The sequence below is a fragment of the Coenobita brevimanus genome, chromosome 16 (assembly GCF_032717465.1).
Source record: "Coenobita brevimanus isolate Jiangsu-jjx chromosome 16, ASM3271746v2, whole genome shotgun sequence".
NCBI lineage: Eukaryota > Metazoa > Arthropoda > Malacostraca > Decapoda > Coenobitidae > Coenobita > Coenobita brevimanus.
The window spans coordinates 759,331-777,746 of record NC_136969.1 but is presented as its reverse complement, the minus strand read 5'-3'; the positions used below and the strand labels follow the sequence as shown (position 1 = coordinate 777,746).

The following is an 18,416-nucleotide window of genomic DNA, read 5'->3' as shown; positions in this document are numbered from 1 at the left end:
TATCACAGCTTTTTACATTGTTGGTCTTTAAAGTGGGAGGAACAGACCAGTAAGTTTCAGGGGATGTAATGGACCTGCATTTTTTTTTTTTTTTTTTTTTTTTTCCTGTATACCATACTGTACCCCAGCTTTATAGGAAAAGCAACCATCAGTAATGGTAATTAACTTTTCACAAGGGCTTATTGTAATGTAATGATATTTTGTTTATGTATACTGTACAGGATATTCTTTAGATTCCTGCTGCTTGTGTGTGATCTTCATCCATCTGTCTATTGCCAGATGCAATAAAAAATCATAAAAATCATCACCATCTTCTGAGATACCATGCTCCTTCTTAGGAGCCTCCAAATAGGGAGTGACAATGATAGAAATGCCTCCAGGTTGCTTTGTTCTCACACACTGTACCTCACATTCAAGCACTTCCCTTCATCTGCCTTCTCTCTCTTCAGGTATTACTCCACCCACCTCCTCCATACCTGTGTAAGATCTGCTTCCTTCAACACTACCCTCAGTCCCACCTTCACACTTATTGATTTTTTCACTTAATTCCGTTACTCTGTCCACATGTCTAAACCATTTGAGTCTCCTCCTGCACATCACTTCACTAAAGCCTTCATTTCACAGGTGATCTTTCAGGTGCTTATTTACATTTCTACCATTAGCAGTTCTGTTATTCAGGGTAGTAGCTACTACACACCTATGGGGCCATCAGTATACACTTAGACTTACTTGTATGCACAAGCTTCTTGTTTACTGCCCAAGTTTTACTACCATAAAGTATTACACTTCTCACACATGCAGCACACAGTATTCTCTTGGTGTAAAGGGAAAGTTTCCTATGTCAGGAAAGTTTACAGTTTTCAAACCTTCTCCTATGCACTCCTATCCTTAGGAATGGCGTTACAGTACCTGCAAAAAGTATACGGAATTGCCCCCCCAGAAAACAAATGTCTTTCATTTTCTTTATTTTAGTGTGTTGCATGGCCACCATGTGCCTTGAGAACCTCTTGTATGGTCAAGGCATGGAGTCAGCAAGTGTTCTGCAGTAATCCAGGCCAATTTCATGCACCCAGATGTCCTTGATAGCTTCAACAAGGCGTGGAATTGAAGAGGTGTCGTTTTCTTGAAGTTTCAGCTTCATGCGAGACCACAGCTCCTTGATGGGATTCAGATCTGGAGAGTTCCCAGGCCACTCAAGAACGTTCACCTGCTTGTCTGCCAACCATTTCATGACCTTCTTTGCCTTATAGCATGGTGCACTGTCTTGCATAAAGAAGTTGCAGTCATGGATTAAAAAAAAAAAAAAAATCAACAAATGGCTTTGCTAGACATCAATGTAACGATCTCCAGTCATCGTGACGTTCTTGGGTAGAACATACAATCCTCCTCACCCTTTCTCTCCACTGAAGCAGCCCCAAATCATGACTGAGGGTGGGTGTTTGACAGTCAGTTGCACATACCGAGGGTCAAGGGAATTCATGTGTGACGGACGTCTCAGCTTGCCACGCCTCTGTGCACCGCACTGGAAAGTTGACTCATCGCTCCATAAGACCCTTCTCCAGTCTCATGAGTTAAATCTCTATATTTCCTTGCAAAAGTGAGACGAGCAGCACGCATTTTGCGAGTCAGAAGAGGCTTGCAGGTCGGGGAACGAAGATGCAGCGTCATTTCTTTCTGGCAGCGATGTTGAATGTTGCGCTCAGCAACACTTCCAAGGATGTCAGGGTAGGCATGCTTCAATTGTTTTGCAGTGATTCGTGGATTTTTCAGTACTTGTCTCTTGATAAGCTTGTCAGTTGTTGCTGTTGTCTTTCTGGGACGCCCAGGAACAGGTTTACGAGATGGAATCTCATTTTGGGGGAAATCCTTTGCCCTAGAAATCAGGCTGTAAATGGCTGTCTTGCCTTTTCCTGTACGCAGACAAATTTCCTTGACAGGCATATTTGCATCCTTCAGGGCAAGAATCACAGCCTTTTCTTGCTCAGTAAGGTTCTTAGGCCCCATTCTACGATGTGGGTGGATAGCAGCACGACAAATAATGGAAGGGAAGGAAACTGAGGGAATTATTATTCAGCACATATAAATACAACCCCCCTCTCTCTGGCGCTACCTGTGCAGCACTGGCAGGAAATTGCATGGGTGGTGTTGATATGTATCTAGCAGTTGCCAAGCACCAATTTAGTGAAATATGAGCCATCAGTTGGATGGTAAACTTCAGAATTCTGAAGACACCAAAACCCACCATGGCCCACAGATATTCCTCATGCTTTTTGCAGGTACTGTAGTTTCGGCAGCTTCTCCCTGGCACAGATTATATCACCCACAGAACGTAATTCCTTTACACACTCCAAAGACGCATTTACCAAGAGTATCCTGACATGTGTAGCCTTTTTATGTGTTCACCCCTACACACACTGCATTAGAAGCCTACCAATCCTGCAGCCCACCTCTGATGCCATTGCACCTCATGCGTGCCCACTTATTGCAATCATAACATAAGAGTGAATTGCTCCCATTATCCTTCCAACACACAGCACTTGGCCACACCCCTTCTGCCACCAAGTACCACCATCTGTGTAAGTGATCATCACTTGTTTTATCTGCATTAATTTCCACCCTTCACTCCATTCAGTTTAAAAAGTTGTTTCTGTCTCTTTCTGTCCTCCCTTTCATTCTCTGCAGTCAACAGTAGTCATTGGCCTACAGCAGCTCTGAAGGCAGGCCAGTTCATAATCACTCAACTTTGCCTTAAGCATCATAATACTCAGCAAGGGTACAGAGCAGATCCCTAGAATACTCCAGTTTCACTGAGAATTTATCACTAAGGCATCCATTCTCTGTCTCGGCTGGGTACCTGCACCTTCATTCATCGCCCTAACCACCTGACAGTCAGTTCCTCAGTACCTGCTTGTCCTCTGTATCATCTCTCTGGGTGCAGTAGCTGTCTTGTCTAAAACTTTCTCCTGAGCAGAAAAACAAAGTACAGTACAGCTCTCTCTCTCTCTCTCTCACCTTGAACACTTCCAGGAGTTGCCAAACAATCAGTATTGCATTAGTTATTTGCAAGTAATAGGAAAAGTGTATGGTATAATCCTCATTGACAGAATTAGGGAAATAACAGTGGAATTAGTTGGAGAAGAACAGGGAGGCTTTAGGAAGGGAAGAGGTTGTGTAGATCAGATATTCATTCTTAGATCTTTAGTGAAAAAGTTTCTAGAGAAGGGAAGGAAGTTGTATGCAGCCTTCATGGATTTGGAGAAAGCATATGACAGGGTGGAAAGACAAGGATTGTGGAAAGCATGAAGAATATATGGAGTAGATGGGAAGTTGTTGAATGCTGTGAAGAGTATGTATGATGGTGCTAAGGCTGTAGTGTGTAAGGATGGTGAACTGAGTGAATTTTTCTCTTTGAAGGTTGAGTTGAAACAGGGATGTGTCATGTCTCCATGGTTGTTCAGTCTGTACATGGATGGGGTAATAAAAGAGATACAAGGTAGGGCAGTGGATGTTGGAATGGCCCTAGTGAGAGAGGGTAGTGTTTGGAAACTCCCTGTACTGTTGTTTGCAGATGATACTGTGTTGTTAAGTGAAGGCAAAGGGGAGCTGCAAGGCTTGGTGGATGAGTTTGGGAGAGTGTGTAAGAAATGGAATCTAAAGGTGAATGTAGGGAAGAGTAAAGTGATGGTCTTTGAGAGAGGTGGAGTCAGTGAATGTACAGTGAGGTTGAATGGTGAGGAAATGGAAAATGTGAGTACGTTTAAGTACTTGGGTAGCGTGATGGGTAAGGATGGAAGTTTGGAGGGTGATGTGCTTGAAAGGGTACAACAAGGAAGAACGGTTGCTGGTTCCTTGAAAGCAGTGATAAGAAACAGGGAAGTGAGCATGGAAGTGAAAAAGGTACTACATGAGAGTATTTTGATACCAACTCTAACGTATGGAAGTGAAGCTTGGACGTTGTTGGAAGGACACAAGTCAAGAGTGAAAGTAGTAGAAATGAGTTATTTGAGAGGAGCCTGTGGAGTCACATGGAGAGACAGGCTGACAAATGAGGATATAAAGGAGCGTTGTGGTGTGGATGTGGATGTGATAGGAAGCGTTAGGAGGAACACACTGAGGTGGTTTAGCCATGTGGAGAGGATGGAGAGTGAGAAACTGACGAAGAGAGTGTATGTGAGTGAGGTGGAGGGGGGGAGAGGGAGGGGGAGACTGAGGATGAGGATGAGATGGAGGGATGGAGTGGAGAGGTACTGTATATGAGAGGGGGAGTGTGAGTTGGGAGGAGGGCAAAGAAATGGCGGGGGACAGGGTGACTTGGAGGCAATTTGTTTGTGGCCATCCCGTACGGTATTGAGGCATCTAGCAATAGATAGATAGATAGACATTTGCCTGCTAAGTGTGGAACATATTGGATCTCATTAACTCTCATTCCTACTCCCCAGAACTGTCTCCATGATTTTTGTTATCTAATCTAACAATTTCAGATCTCTGTAGTTACCCTTATAAAGACTGTTACTTTTCCCTTTATAAATGTTAACATTCTTCACCCAGCTTTTTAGTACAGAGCACTCATTTATAACTGCAGTTATTGAGTAGTTATGATAGTAACCACCATTACATGCCCAATGTTTTGGCTACCACATCAGACAGACCTACTGGTTTACTAATTTTCAATGTATCAGTTGTCATAGCTACATTCCAAAGATCACTCAGTGGCAAGGGACGTAATATTGGTTCAGCTGTCCTCACATTATCCCTATTCCAGTCAGACTCCAAATGCAGCAGGCAGTTGTATTGTTTCCTTCAAGCATAGTTGATATCCTCACCACTCTGTGCTATCCTACCATCTTCATTCTTCATGCACTGTTCACCAAAAAATATTCCTAGTTTTTCCCATCACCTGCTTAGCTATGCTAAATACTTCATTCCTGCCATCGACTCTAACGTGTTTAATAAGTGTTCCTGAGACAGCATTTTAGCCCAGTACCTCTCTCTTCTAGATCTACATTTAGCTGCAAAGGACTCCTTCCTGTCTTCTCACTCTATTTCCATTTTCCCAAAGTCTTCTATTGCTTGTCACTTCATCATGCTTTATGCCTTGATGGACCTCTTGTCCAGCCACAGGTTAGATCAGTGGCATTCATAAAATCATTTAGAACATTAAACTGCTTATCATTACCCCTAGTCACATCACCTCGTCTAACCACCCAACTATACATCTCTGCATAGATAGTTTCCATCACTTCCTGAAGCTTCAGCTTCCACACTTATCCTAGGTACATAGGTCAGTGTCTTCCCCTCATTGTTTCTCAGCAACATATACTTGTACATACAGGTAAACTGTGCTGCAGTGACTAACATTCTTCACTATAACTATTAGTAATTTTTCTCTCTTTCCATACAGTTCTTCGCACTGGTGTTTGTGCTGTTTGTAGGCCAGATTGCTGCGGGTATCTGGCTTAACTCCAATTTTGATCGCTTCAGGGATATGGTGGTAACCTCTGTCTCTAAGTCTATCAAGCGTGACTATCAAAGAATTGACATCAAAACTCAGGCATTTGATGTAATTCAGGTCAAGGTAAGAACAATTATGATAGTAAACCACAACTTCCCTTTAAAATGTTTCAGAAATAATACAGTAGTGTATTTGGTTCATCAGTAAAACGTGAACTTTCAGTAAAATACAACACAGCATTGCCTGATATACAAGCTGAAATTCTGGTTGCAAGTACTGAAGTGTATAATAACAGGGTTCTGTGGTGTATAACCTCATAGAAAGAGTACTGTATTAACTCTCATGTAATTGAAACAACTCTCCCATTTTATTCCAGCTAATTTTAGACAGTTTCCTTCAGTTGAGAGTATGTCACAAGAGCTTGAGTTTGTTAATATTTTCACCATCACCTGTCTTGTGATCAGAACATCTCTAGTGTATTATTCCAGCCAACACAATTTTTTTTTTTCTTTTAGCTAAAAGTGAATCATAGTAGCCTAGACAGTTTTATTCATCAAAAAGTGAGTCATAGTATCCTAGACAATTTTACTCAACTGAAAGTTAGCTAAAGTAGCCTGAGATTGCTAGTCTGAGATTTGCTCATCAGTAAGCCAAGGAATTTTATAGAATTTCTGTATATCCTGACACCTACAATAGTATACAGTAAAGTAGTATACACTACACAGTGCAGTATCTAGTGTAGTTTGTACCCTTACAACCATGTTTACAAGTGTGATTATTAGGATATTGATAAAAATTAATTGTTTGTAATTAACCTCTTCCGTAGCTTTGATAAAGATTTCAGTTACCATTTTTGGCTACCACTGGATGATTATGTTTAGCTTGGAGTAAGAGTGAAAAGGTTAGAACCATACCTGTACATTTTTGCTGATTTTTCTGTAAGGTATACTTAACATACATATATACATCCTCCAATCCTGTGTTCCCCTATGAGGAGCATAGGAGCCCGGAGCTAGGTAAGTTGGTCCTGACATTTAATATGAGAGTTGCCGGCCTCACTCATCCCTGAGTGGCATTACGTAGGCAATAAACCCCAACCACTCCTTGGAACCCTACAGAGGCTCAGTCAGGCTGAAGCGCTTTAATTACCCACTAAACCTAAATGTATGTCATGGTGCCTTTCATGAAGACCATGTTCATATTCATGAAGTGAAATCAGTTCTTTATCCTCATACCTAGAGGATGTCTGGATTAAGTTATTCTTGGTACAGTACCTCCAGATGATTTTACTCAGTTCAGGGGTGATCTCTTGCATACATGTACTCTTTTTGCTTTAACTTGGCCTAAAATTGCCTTCTCATCCTGAATGCAGAGTTGTAATAATAAATTAACATCAGAATGTGATGCTAGTCATGAAGAAGGGCTGTGAAAGGAGGTAGAGCTGTAACATTGTCTATTTCTGCCACTGGGCTACATTAAACAGGCTACTAAAGGATGGAAAATCTGCGCCAAAATAGTGTAGAGGTTGTATTGTGAAGGGGTTGATGAAAATTGTATCTAACCCCTTCCTTTTGGAAAGTCACCCCAGAATTGAGTAAAATCATGTGGAGATAACAAGAATAAATTTGAAGCACTTCAGCCTCATCATTTTCTTTGCTCTTACAGCCACAGGGTGTATTATACTCTCGCTACTATCCAGTGGGTGCTGAAGAGCAATGCCTTCATGTGGTGGCACTGATACAACTGGGTGGTGGAGCTGCATGGTTATGCAGTATGTACTTCCCTCAACTCCCTCCCTATCCCATGAGAGGAGGACAGTGGACTGCCAGTGTAGGACAGCTTCAGTCTGCAGTCCACCAGTTCACATTTCAGATGAACTTAGGGTACAACTATCACCATGCAGTGATTTTATTGGTCAGAGCTACCCTAATTTCAGATAGTTTGGAAGAAAGTAAAGATTTATTTTCCATCTTCAAGATTTTTCAGCAGTTATGTGAATCTTCTTTTATTCCTGTATGCATTTTTTTATTTGAAAGTTGTTCATAATTCTTAAATATTTAAAATTCCAGTGTGTGAAGAAGTGGTTGACAATTTTTTCTTTATTTCTAGTAAATGATGTACATTAAATCATCATCATCATTATCAGTCATCATCATCATCATCATCATCATCATCATTATCATCATCATCTGCATTATCATCATTATTATTGTCATCTGCATCTACATCATCATATTCATCATCATCCTGACTGTTTTCCCACCTAAGAATGAGAAGAGGTTAATGCATATAAATTGTCCTTCCTCCCCCCTCCCTCCCAGCTCCACCTTTGCCTCACTGACCCGCCTACCTGCTAGCATCACCATTGTTGTTGTCATCTCCAGGCAATTTTAATCAGCTTGGGAGAGGACACATGTAGTTAAAGAAATAATGAAGGCTATAATTAACTCCACCTCAAAAAGTCTCTCTAAATCTGAATAGTCATGTGTAAGTAGCAGGCAGACAAATGAGGAAGTAAAGGACTATAGTGTTGATTTGGGTGTGGCTGAAAATGTTAAAGAGAAATGCTTTGACTGTATGGAGAAGATGGAAAAGAAGAAACTGACTAGAAGAGTGTATGTGAAGGAGGTAGGGGGAGAGTAGGAGGGGGAGACCAAAGATGAAATGGAAAAATGAAATGGAGAGATAAGAGAGGAAGGTGAATTGGAGGGAGGACAGCCAAATAGCAGGGGATAGGATGATGTAGAAGCAATTTGTTTGTGGCCATCCTCATGGGCTTAAGGCATCTGGCAGTAGATAGGTAGACAAAAGTAGCAGTACTGTAATAAGTTGGGAAGTATAACCGGAGGCAATAATTGTGTCAGATGGAAGTATGGTCTTGGTCAGTAGCTGCATCAGATTGAAGTACAGTTCGAGTTAAAAGTTGTTGCACAGGAGTCAGTGGTATTAGAGGTATGCAGCTTCTACCATCACTAATTCACTGACACAACTTTTAACCCGACTGTATTCCTTCACCATAGTCTCTCAGACAGCTTTTGACCTTATGTGCATATCATGAGGTTGAAGGCACTGTTCTCCTTTCTCTTTAACTTTGCCCAGATTTTCGTTCTTTTTCAGCTTATTTCACGTAGCTCAGTGTCTCAGTGTCAGAATTACACAATACTACGACTCTACAACCTTTCTGTAGCAGTTCTTGACTAGCATCATATTCTGATGTAAATCTGTTGTGACAACTCAACATTCAGGATGGATTTAATCCCCTTTCTAGACAACTATGGCCATATAGCCCTGCTAGGTTACAGGAGCGTGCTACCACTCCTGGCACGGCAGTCCCAGGAAAGGCTCGAACTCGCAATCCCCCGATCACGACTCTGATGCTCTACCACTGAGCCACCGTGCCCCCCAACATTCAGGATGGAGAGATGGCCTTTTTAGGTTAAGTTAGAGTAAAACTGGTATTGTCCGATCCACACATGCGGCTTTATACTGGACTGTACTACAGATTCTGTAAATTGTAGTCTCTTCGGTCCAGTACTCATTTCACATGCTTTCATTCAAGTCATTTTTCACTATGTAGCTATTCCCTAACAGACAGAGTTTTCACAGAATACACCATTATTAGTTATTATGTAATCAGAATGTGCAGTGATGAATCGGAGTTGAAACAGTTCACAGGAGTCGTGATCTTATTATATCACTTAAATTACTTCTTGCTTTTTTTATTTATTACATTCAGTCATCATCATAGATATTTTAAGTCTTAAGTATAATTTTTAACATCAGAGAAGATAATCAGTCATGGTGGAATGCTACCCTCTCCTAAAGCAATTTTCATTTCACACAGTATTTTTCAGGAACCCATCTACTGAGTTATAGTGATGATTTAATGTACATGGATGTCATTTTCATTTTATTCTTGCCACCATCAGCATTCATATTTAACTTAGGAGAGACTTCAAATGAGATGGGGTAGAGTAAGGTGTCATTAATTCTCTGACAACCATAGAGGTCTCAAGTTGACAGTGAATGTCTAATTTTGGCAAGGATTGTTTGTATCAGAGGCAGTGAGGGAAAAAAAATGCATCAGCAGCTTCATTAGGATAAGCTTCCAACCCTCATCTCACAGCTGAAGTGTTGTGGCGCTGAAGGATACAGAGACTGGGCTGACTCTCACTTCAATGGCGCTCTGGAGATTGGCATTACACCCAACACTGGCACTTTCTCTGTTCCCATCTCCTGCTGCAAAAATGTCAAGGGTCCTGCTTGTGAGACTGCTACCAAAGACTTGCCACTTATTGTAGGACAAGGAGATGAGCCTGATGACATCTACACTGAGGTATGGTGCCATAAATTTTGTGTCATAGTTCAAGAAGCACAGTAATGTGCTTATGATATGGCATTGTTAGCTATGCAGGTTTTATATATAAATATGTTAATCATTTGAAATATTTTAATACAGTGTTCCCCCTCCCTGAGGATATTGTGTAACTTGAAACCTTGTATCTTGTGGCACTGAAACCCATGATGTTAAGGCCTATGTGTTAACCTTATCTCCAGGCTGACCCCCCCAACTTTCCCGCAAAAAGCCGTACATGGTCAGATTTGCATACTGATATTCAATCTAAAGAAGTACTCAGCTATTTGTAGGTCAAACAGACATAAAACTGTGATCCTTTATTAGAAAAGATATATGTAAAGCAGCAGATTATGGCAATCACTGTGGACTGAACAATTACAGGTTTGGTGTTGATAGAAGGATCTGAGGCTGAGGAGTTAGGGCTGGGGCTGGCCTCCAGTTCCTCTACCTCTCCACATAATGGTAGAGGTGGCAAGAAACCTCTTAAAGTGGCTTGTTGATTTATATCTTTTGAATGTCATTGTTTTATTTTATTTTATTTATTCATTTATTTATTTATATATTTATTCTATTTTTTTTTTAAATGCTTATGCCTGTGGGTTGAGGCTTCTGTGCCAAACGGGTTTTCCAGCAGCGTCAACCTGTTTAACACAGTCTAATGAAAACTGCGCAACTTGGTTTGGAATCACAATTTTGGTTGCTTGTCTGCCTTGAATCCATGTATCTCAGAACTGTGTAACTTGGGGGCCTCTTTACAGTAATTCTTTGCTTGTTCCATCAACACAGAAAGGTGGGTGTGCACCAGGTGTCATGAGAACCCGTCTGTATATCATGGTGCTTGAAGTACGGGTTTGGGTTTTCAGATCTAGGTAATCATAACAGTTGTTGGCAGATGATTTGGTGAGGATTCCTGATAGCGAGGAGGATGCTGTGCATAAATTTTTGGAACTGGAAGAAGGATATGTAGTTGAAGGATTTGAAAGTAAATGTGGAGAAGGGAAAGGTTTTGATTAATAAGGGGGGGGGGGAAATAGAGGCTTGTTACTGAGGGGTAGACAGTGGCCTTGTGCCCGGAGATGGTAGTTCAGAAACTCATCTTGTGTAATATTTTGGTGGGTGGGTACAAACTACAGGTGTTCCATACGTAAGGGAAATCATGTGATCCAGCCAGTGGTAGAGGGTATGTGCAGTATAGCATATTGCCTATTGCCACTGGATTGGTTAAGCATGCCCTCTAGGGAGGCCTTGAAGCTGGTCTCACTACTATAGCTTTAGATGTGTGGCTGTCAGAATGATGATATTTCCTTTATAGATTGCTACACCCCAGTCTGTTGCAAAGGGGGTGGGGGGACAATGAATTTAAGCCAACACAGCCATGGTGGTTGCAGTTGGTCGGAGTGCGGGGATCTATAAAGAAAACCTCATAATAATGACAGCGTCTCATCTTCTATACCTGGAATGGTGAGGTTGGCTTTCAGGCCTCCCTGTAGAGGTGCTTAATCAGCCCTGTAGCATATTGTAATTGGTCATTCTGCATATATATATATGTCAGCTGCAATGGTCACATTGGCTTTAATTCCCTGGGATCCTTATTGTAGCAGATTGGGGTGTGGCAGTCCAAGAAGGAAGGGTCATAATGGTGATGGCCTTACATCTTTTAGACCTGGAATGACAGGCTGAAATTGGGTTTTCCTATGCAGTTAATGTTACTGAACAAAATACAGTATACCCCAGTTAAACAGTCATCCATAAGAGTTGCAGTAATGGGAGTTGACATATGTTACTGATCAGCAGTAACTACAACACACCTCAACTGCATATGGATAAATCTTATCTAGAAAATAAGTAGGTCAGTAATACATTTTAAGCTGATTTAGTCCAATGTAGTGAAAGGTGCGTCTGTCAAGAACTTAGAATTTTGACACTCGTTATTTAGATTTTGACTTTCATTTCTGTTAATGTTAATCTGACTTATTCCAGCAGTTCCATTTTCATTATGGCATGTTTTTCCCAGAAGATACAAGTATTTTGCATAAATTTAAGATGCATTTACAAAGGGTAGAAACGGGCAAATTGATATGTTAACTCTTTCTTATGTCTTGAGTTGAGGTATGAAAAGTCCAGCTGCCATTGCATGTGTCAGCACCCTCATAGTTCTTGTGGCACATCAAGAGGAGTATTGGAAGGAACTGTGACTTTCTTTTCCTCTGATTCATGTCCCACATTATCATGTTCCACATGTGGCTGGTCAGATGCAGAAGGCTTCAATGTATGCCTGTTGACTACACAAGGATCATTGAGTCAGTTTTTGCAGTGCCTCAATCTTCCCCTTGAATGTGACTCACTGTGGTCAGTGTTATATCCTGGTCCTCAGTTATCCTGTGGGATGAGCAGGACTAAATAACAACTTTATCCAAGAGTCTGACCAGTCCGAGGCTTGACCGTGGAATATTACAGTTGCAAACCATACGTGCTTAACCTGTGCATCACCAGGGAGTAATAGGATTAAGAAGACAAAGTATTTTGCATAACAGTACCTGTACCTGATGTAGATCTACCCAGGCATTTCCCTTGTTTCTTAGGAGAGAGTTCATTCACTTTAACTTGGCACAGATTTTTGTTTTTTCAACTCACGAGTACTGTATATGCTGATGTATAAGTCAGTATTTTAAATGTAAAAAAACTCACAAAAACTAGTGGTCGACTAATACACTGAGCATAAAGTTGTTGATACATGGCAGAGACAAAAATAAGACTATAACATATACCAAAGGAGGGAAGTGACACTACTAGGAGGCCTACAGCCATGTGGTAGCCTGCGAATTCAATCATGCTAGTCTTGTACCACAACTTTTATGACAGATCTAAGTTTTATATACAGTACTGCTTCTTACCTGGTTAATTTTTGTAGCTGAGACAAAGTTTTAATAGAAACAAGTCGTGGTTATTGGTAATTACTGGTGTTTATGCCTAAAATGTGAGGGGTATCCTGTGCTGTGCACCCTTCCACAAACATAAACAAACACCAACTGGGTAACGGCTATTCAAGACGGTGAATCTGACACGCTATTATCGTAGGCTTTCCATGGATAGAGACGATATGCATTTAGAACAGTTTTGCAGTGGTGATCAGTTGCTAACTACATTTGTAACAGACATGTAATGAAAATTCTAACCAAATAACTGAAAATTTTACATTTTCACGAACCAGGATAATATAGAAAGAAAGACTGAGTTGTGGAAATTACTGGTATAGAGACTACCATAGTGGCTCTTGTTGTTCTTAAGTTCGGCAGTAGCATGTGATGAGCGTTTGTTTTCTTCTGTTGACTTCCATGTTGTATTTTTCAGTGTAATAACAAAAAGTGGTTTCTACCCCACTGAGCACTTCCTGTGTCCTAAGGTAGCTGGTTTCATTTGCCTTGACCTCTTCTTTCAGAACATCCACTGCCGCTAGAATTTTACTGATCTTCGACATAGGCAAATCTTCGCCCTCCATTGGATTGTGCTCTAAAGGCTGCCCAGATCTGGCCTCTTGTGCAGCACTGACTGGGGGGAGGGGGGTTGTTCAGTATGGGAGATGGCAGTTATGGCCTACTCTTTCCCCCAGTTTTGTTCACTCAGGGTTCAACTCATTCATTATGGTTTTATGGACCTGATTACCCCCTGCTTGTTCACTAGGTGAATCGTTTACTCTGAATACGTTCTCTGTGGGAGGGTTTTGTGTATGTGTTTATATATATATATATGATAGATAGATAGATAAATAGATATAGATATATATTTTTATTGACTTCTCAGCCATTGTGACTGAGTGCCTAAATTCACCACAGTACGGTACCACTCACACTGGAGTAGGTAAGGGTGTGTGGATCTGAAAGGGGAAAAAAAAAAAAAAAAAAATTACATGATGACCACAGATGCAACTTGTCTTATCTCTGTGTATCACTGACAACTACGCTCTTCAAAATGGGATACAGGTTGACAAGAGCCAATAACCATATGAGTTACATAAAAGCCCATAAAAAACTGGAGGCATACAATCCACATCACACCTCCAGTATTAAGCATACAGTCATCAGTGGCAGAATTTCCCACCAATGTTACATCTCTAATTCTCTCCTTCTGCTGGACAGGGCTGTGCTAACAAGTTGCTTGAGCTGGTTGAAGAGTACAACTATGAAATCCTTGGTGTTGTGGGTGCCATCTTGCTCGTTGAAGTCCTGGCCATGATTTTCTCAATGGTCCTCTGCTGCACAGTGCGCCGCATCGACAACGTCAAAGCCTAGGAGGAAAGCAGCTCTCCGATTTACGATCTTGGGATGGAGAGCGAGGAGGAGGAACCCATGGCTTAAATTGCACAGGGGAGGGCCTTTTAAGATGATGTGGATGGGCTGATGTTGTATAAGGAAGGCATTTAATACTAGCTCTCTGTTTTACTAGCTTGAGATATGGAGGGGAATGAGATAAAACCTAAATGACATATTCTGTAGGGGGGTGGAAATTGTACATTAAAAATATTTACCTTATGTAGCTACAGTAAGAATTCTCAGTTGCAGGGAACAAGGAGTGATTACTTTGGAAAAGACATGCATTATAATTTTCATTTTAGAGAACAATTTAGTTTCAAGGATAGAACTTGTGCATTCTGAAGGAATGAATTTTCAGGTTAGAAACTGCATTTATTAGAGTATCTACTGTTTCGTAGAGGAAATATTTTCTCATAGAGTTTTTTAATATTCTAGTACTGGAAGCATACAGGATACAGAGAAATATTCTTTTTTCTTTTTTTTTCTTTTTTATAATTGAAGCATAAGAAAGATTAAATTGTATAAATTTTGTGTTAAGAAATGTATACGTTTCTGTCATGTTTATTAAAAACACACACACAATTTGGGCAAAAAGTTTTCACTTGTACTGTTGTCACTGAAGTATTGGAGAAAATTATACAAGTTTAGTTTAAGCAGTCTGATACATCCAGTACAGTAGATCTTTTCAGATATTACCATCATCACCTATAGTACAATAAATGGTTGATTTTCTAACGTCTATTTCAGGAAAGATGTGGCATGTTCTTGAATCACACTTACATAGAGGAAAGCTTGTCATGTTCAACGGCAAATCAAATCCAGATGTCCTTTGAAAACTTTTGTTAATAACATATTTTAAGATCTGCTGCTTAACAGAACTTGCAGCTTAAAGATCTTAAAGACTGTAAGGCTCATTGCATTTACAGTGATGGTTCCTTGAGTCATTTAGTCAGTTTATCATAAGGAGTAATGGACAGTTTTGAAATTATAGAAAATACATTAGGAGTAGCTGAGACTAAAGCCTATTTTTATATTTAAATGATCAAAGACTCACTATATTGGGACAAAATCCTTGTCCAGTGAAGAGGAGATTACAGTACATTATAGACTTTTTTTTATGGACTAAAGACTATAGCATTTAAAGTTTGCTTTATTGTTTGCTTAACTATTTGTTCATGTATATATTTTTTATCAAGCATTGAAATGTTGATTCCTAAGCCAGCACAAATAGGAAAACAAGTAATTTACAACACTTTTAAGTTTGTGCACAAATATGAGTCAGGGAACAGCTGGTTTGACCAATGTCTTTTATTTAGTCTGGGTAACCACTGGTGCAAGTTTAACAAAGCACAAACCTTTAAGTTACAGAATTCCACAGCTGTCATATGCTGCTTTTGTTCAGCAGTTTTTATATCTAGTTTCAGCAGAAAGTTTTGATTGAATATAACATTTGTGCACAGTTAACTCTCACCAGCATTTATTATATTTTAAGCTGGCTTTGAGGGAACCAGAATATTCTTTTTTAATGAATAACTTTAGCTTCATATTTTTGCATATTTTTGACATGGATTTGTACTGGTTAGGCATTTGTTCTCCACAGGCGAGTGATAGTGTTGTGGGATGTTGATATCGGCCAATATGCTCGAGTTTTATCATCCACCATGATATGAATTTCTCTGTAAATACTGAATATTTAGGTACATTGGAGCCAGATAACACAACTTAGACACTGTATTTTACTTTTAAGCCACAGGTCTTTTAAATGCACATTGTGGTGAGTGCGTCAGTTTTGTGCATCAAGTATTAAAGGAGTTTGATCTACTTAATACTACTGTATATATGTAAGCATGCAGTAAATCTGTATACACATTACACGTTGATGTTCATTCAGCATATTTCAGTACTTTCTGTGTTGTTCGCCATGTTCTCTGGCAAGCTACTGTATGCTTTACATATATCTTTGTCACCTCCATATGTTTTTCTCAAGGCATACATTGTTTATATTTCGTGATGGATGTGTGTGTTTTTGAATGTTAGGGTGATTGAATGTGTAACACAGGGAGTTCATACTCTGGTCTTTTCATGAAAAGTGTTTCAAATTGTTTACAGTTTTAAATTTTTGATATACTGTAGTAAATTACAAAACTTTATTAAATATAATCCCAAATCTATTGATAATAAGAATTAATTTAGCAAATGTTGAATGTGTTCAAAGTCCACTTACAGCTTAGGTACAATAATTATAGCCCAGTATGCCTTAGACTGAATTTGAGATTGGTGATACTTGCATCATGCTTATAATTGAAGCCAAAATATAATAATGAAGCTTTATTTATTTGTTGGAAGTCAGATCTTTTTAATTAAGAGTGCTTGGTTCTTATTAGGATACATTAGAGACCCATTAACACTGTATGAGAAATTGGACACTCCCTCTGTTTTGTTATATTCTTAATCCATCAAACTTTGTGATGCTTGTGCTTTTTGCAGTGTTTAAAGTTGAAGTCACTATTGGTTTTGGTGACATAGGTTCAGTCATTATCCTATTCCAATTTGCAGTCAGTGAGACATTTGAAGTAACAGTGGGTTAAGTGGATCTAAGGCCAAAAAAGGGTAGTGTTTGTTTCTTGTATAGCAGGGGCTCTTAGGAGACTCCAAATGTGAGATGGTACTCAATGTCTGAATGTTTAATCTCTAGCTGTGGATTACTGAATTATCCTTCATAGTACATCATTATCACACTCTTTGTTTACAATTTTAATATTATTATTATTATTTTTATTACTATTATTATTATTATTATTACACCTTTCTGGCAGTATGATTCTGTACAGATATAGTACCAGTACTACAGTGTTTTGTTTGCTGTGTAATATGACCTTTTAAAACTGCACTGTGCCAATTTTAGGTTTTCCATTTTTTGATGACAATAACATAAGTTACTGGTACAAGTACTTGTCTCGGAAGATGGATGAAATATTTTTTTTAATGCGTACTTGATATTTCTGTTAGGGTGTAAGACTGTAGTGTAATTCATGTATTTTCTCAATATCGTAAATTAAGAAAAATACTTATAAGAATTGTGAATCTTGTGTGCATCTTGGAATCTTGTGTTGAATATCCATGCACCTCATGAGTTTCAAATGATGGAAGAACACAGGTAGCACTTATGTAGAATAGCAGGTAATTAATTGTGTAAACATTTAATGGTAACTCTGCTTTTGAAGATATGGTACATTTTTTTTTTTTTTTTTTTTTTTTTTTTTTTACAATGATAAATTGTACAAAGTTATTAATTATTCCTGGAGAGATCCAAGGACTTGATAAGTGTTGATAATTTCCAGAGACAAACAAATCAGACCTTGCAGTTAGCTACCCGATACTAGGTTTTGGTATCTGGATTGTAGAGTGATCTGTCCCTAATATCACCAGAACAGCAAATATTCCAGGGTGCACCACTTAATGTATATATATATAAAGATAAAACACAAATTCTGTACATCAATTACCTAACAGCATGTAGGAACCAAGTCATATGAATTTAATATGAATTTAAACTTAATTTATGTGTAATGATCAATTAGCCAGGTTTGTTGGAAAGTGCACAGGATACGCTCCAAGTAGACGTGAGGATAATAGGCATCAGGCATTGTTTTAGTGTTGTTGACTACTCCTGTCTTTGCAGGTGTGCCAGATGGGCAGCGTTATTTATTTTGCATACAAAACAGACGAATGAGTGGAATGGTGCCTCTCCAACAAATGATTGTCAGATTTATACTCTCTGAAACGCAATTATGTTCACAAGATTCATGGTTTGCTGTGTCTAATTGTTTCTTCTGAGAGCTGTTGTAATTTGTGCAATGGTATATCCCCCAAAACACAAATACATGGCCAGCTTACAGAGGACTTCACAGATACAGATCTCTCTAAACTAGAAATACTTGAGAGCCCTGAAGACATTAGACACCACTCTGAAAACTAGCTTGTCATCTCAAATACAATAGTTTGGAGGGACTGTGTGCAAACCTTGAAGGATGATACACAGTAATTTAAACTTGGTGCTAAATGCTAGTAGTGACTGTACCCATTACAGTGTTGATCTCTGTTGGTGACTCTTGTGGCTGTATTATTAAAACCAAGTAGATGAAGGTGTAAGCATGCCCCAGATTTGTGATGATTCATTTTAAAATACCTGTGAGTATAGAAAGTGGTTAGATTGTATTCCGCTTTTCATATCACAGGCAGCAATGACGTATGTAGGTAAGACTTCTCCCCTCCAACCCACCCACCCCCATCATGT

General features: G+C 39.4%; 1 protein-coding gene across 1 annotated transcript in view; it reads left to right on the top strand.

The window, feature by feature from the left end:
- The window catches only part of LOC145391051 (tetraspanin-1-like), a 127,760-nt gene extending 113,070 nt beyond the window's left edge, over positions 1–14,690 (top strand). The window contains exons 3-5 of the mRNA XM_080265784.1: positions 5,402–5,575; positions 9,579–9,788; positions 13,946–14,690. Coding sequence (XP_080121910.1) covers positions 5,402–5,575; positions 9,579–9,788; positions 13,946–14,098 — 537 coding nt within the window. The 3' untranslated portion in view covers positions 14,099–14,690. The remainder of the gene's footprint in view (positions 1–5,401; positions 5,576–9,578; positions 9,789–13,945) is intronic.
- The last annotated feature ends 3,726 nt before the right edge of the window (positions 14,691–18,416 follow it).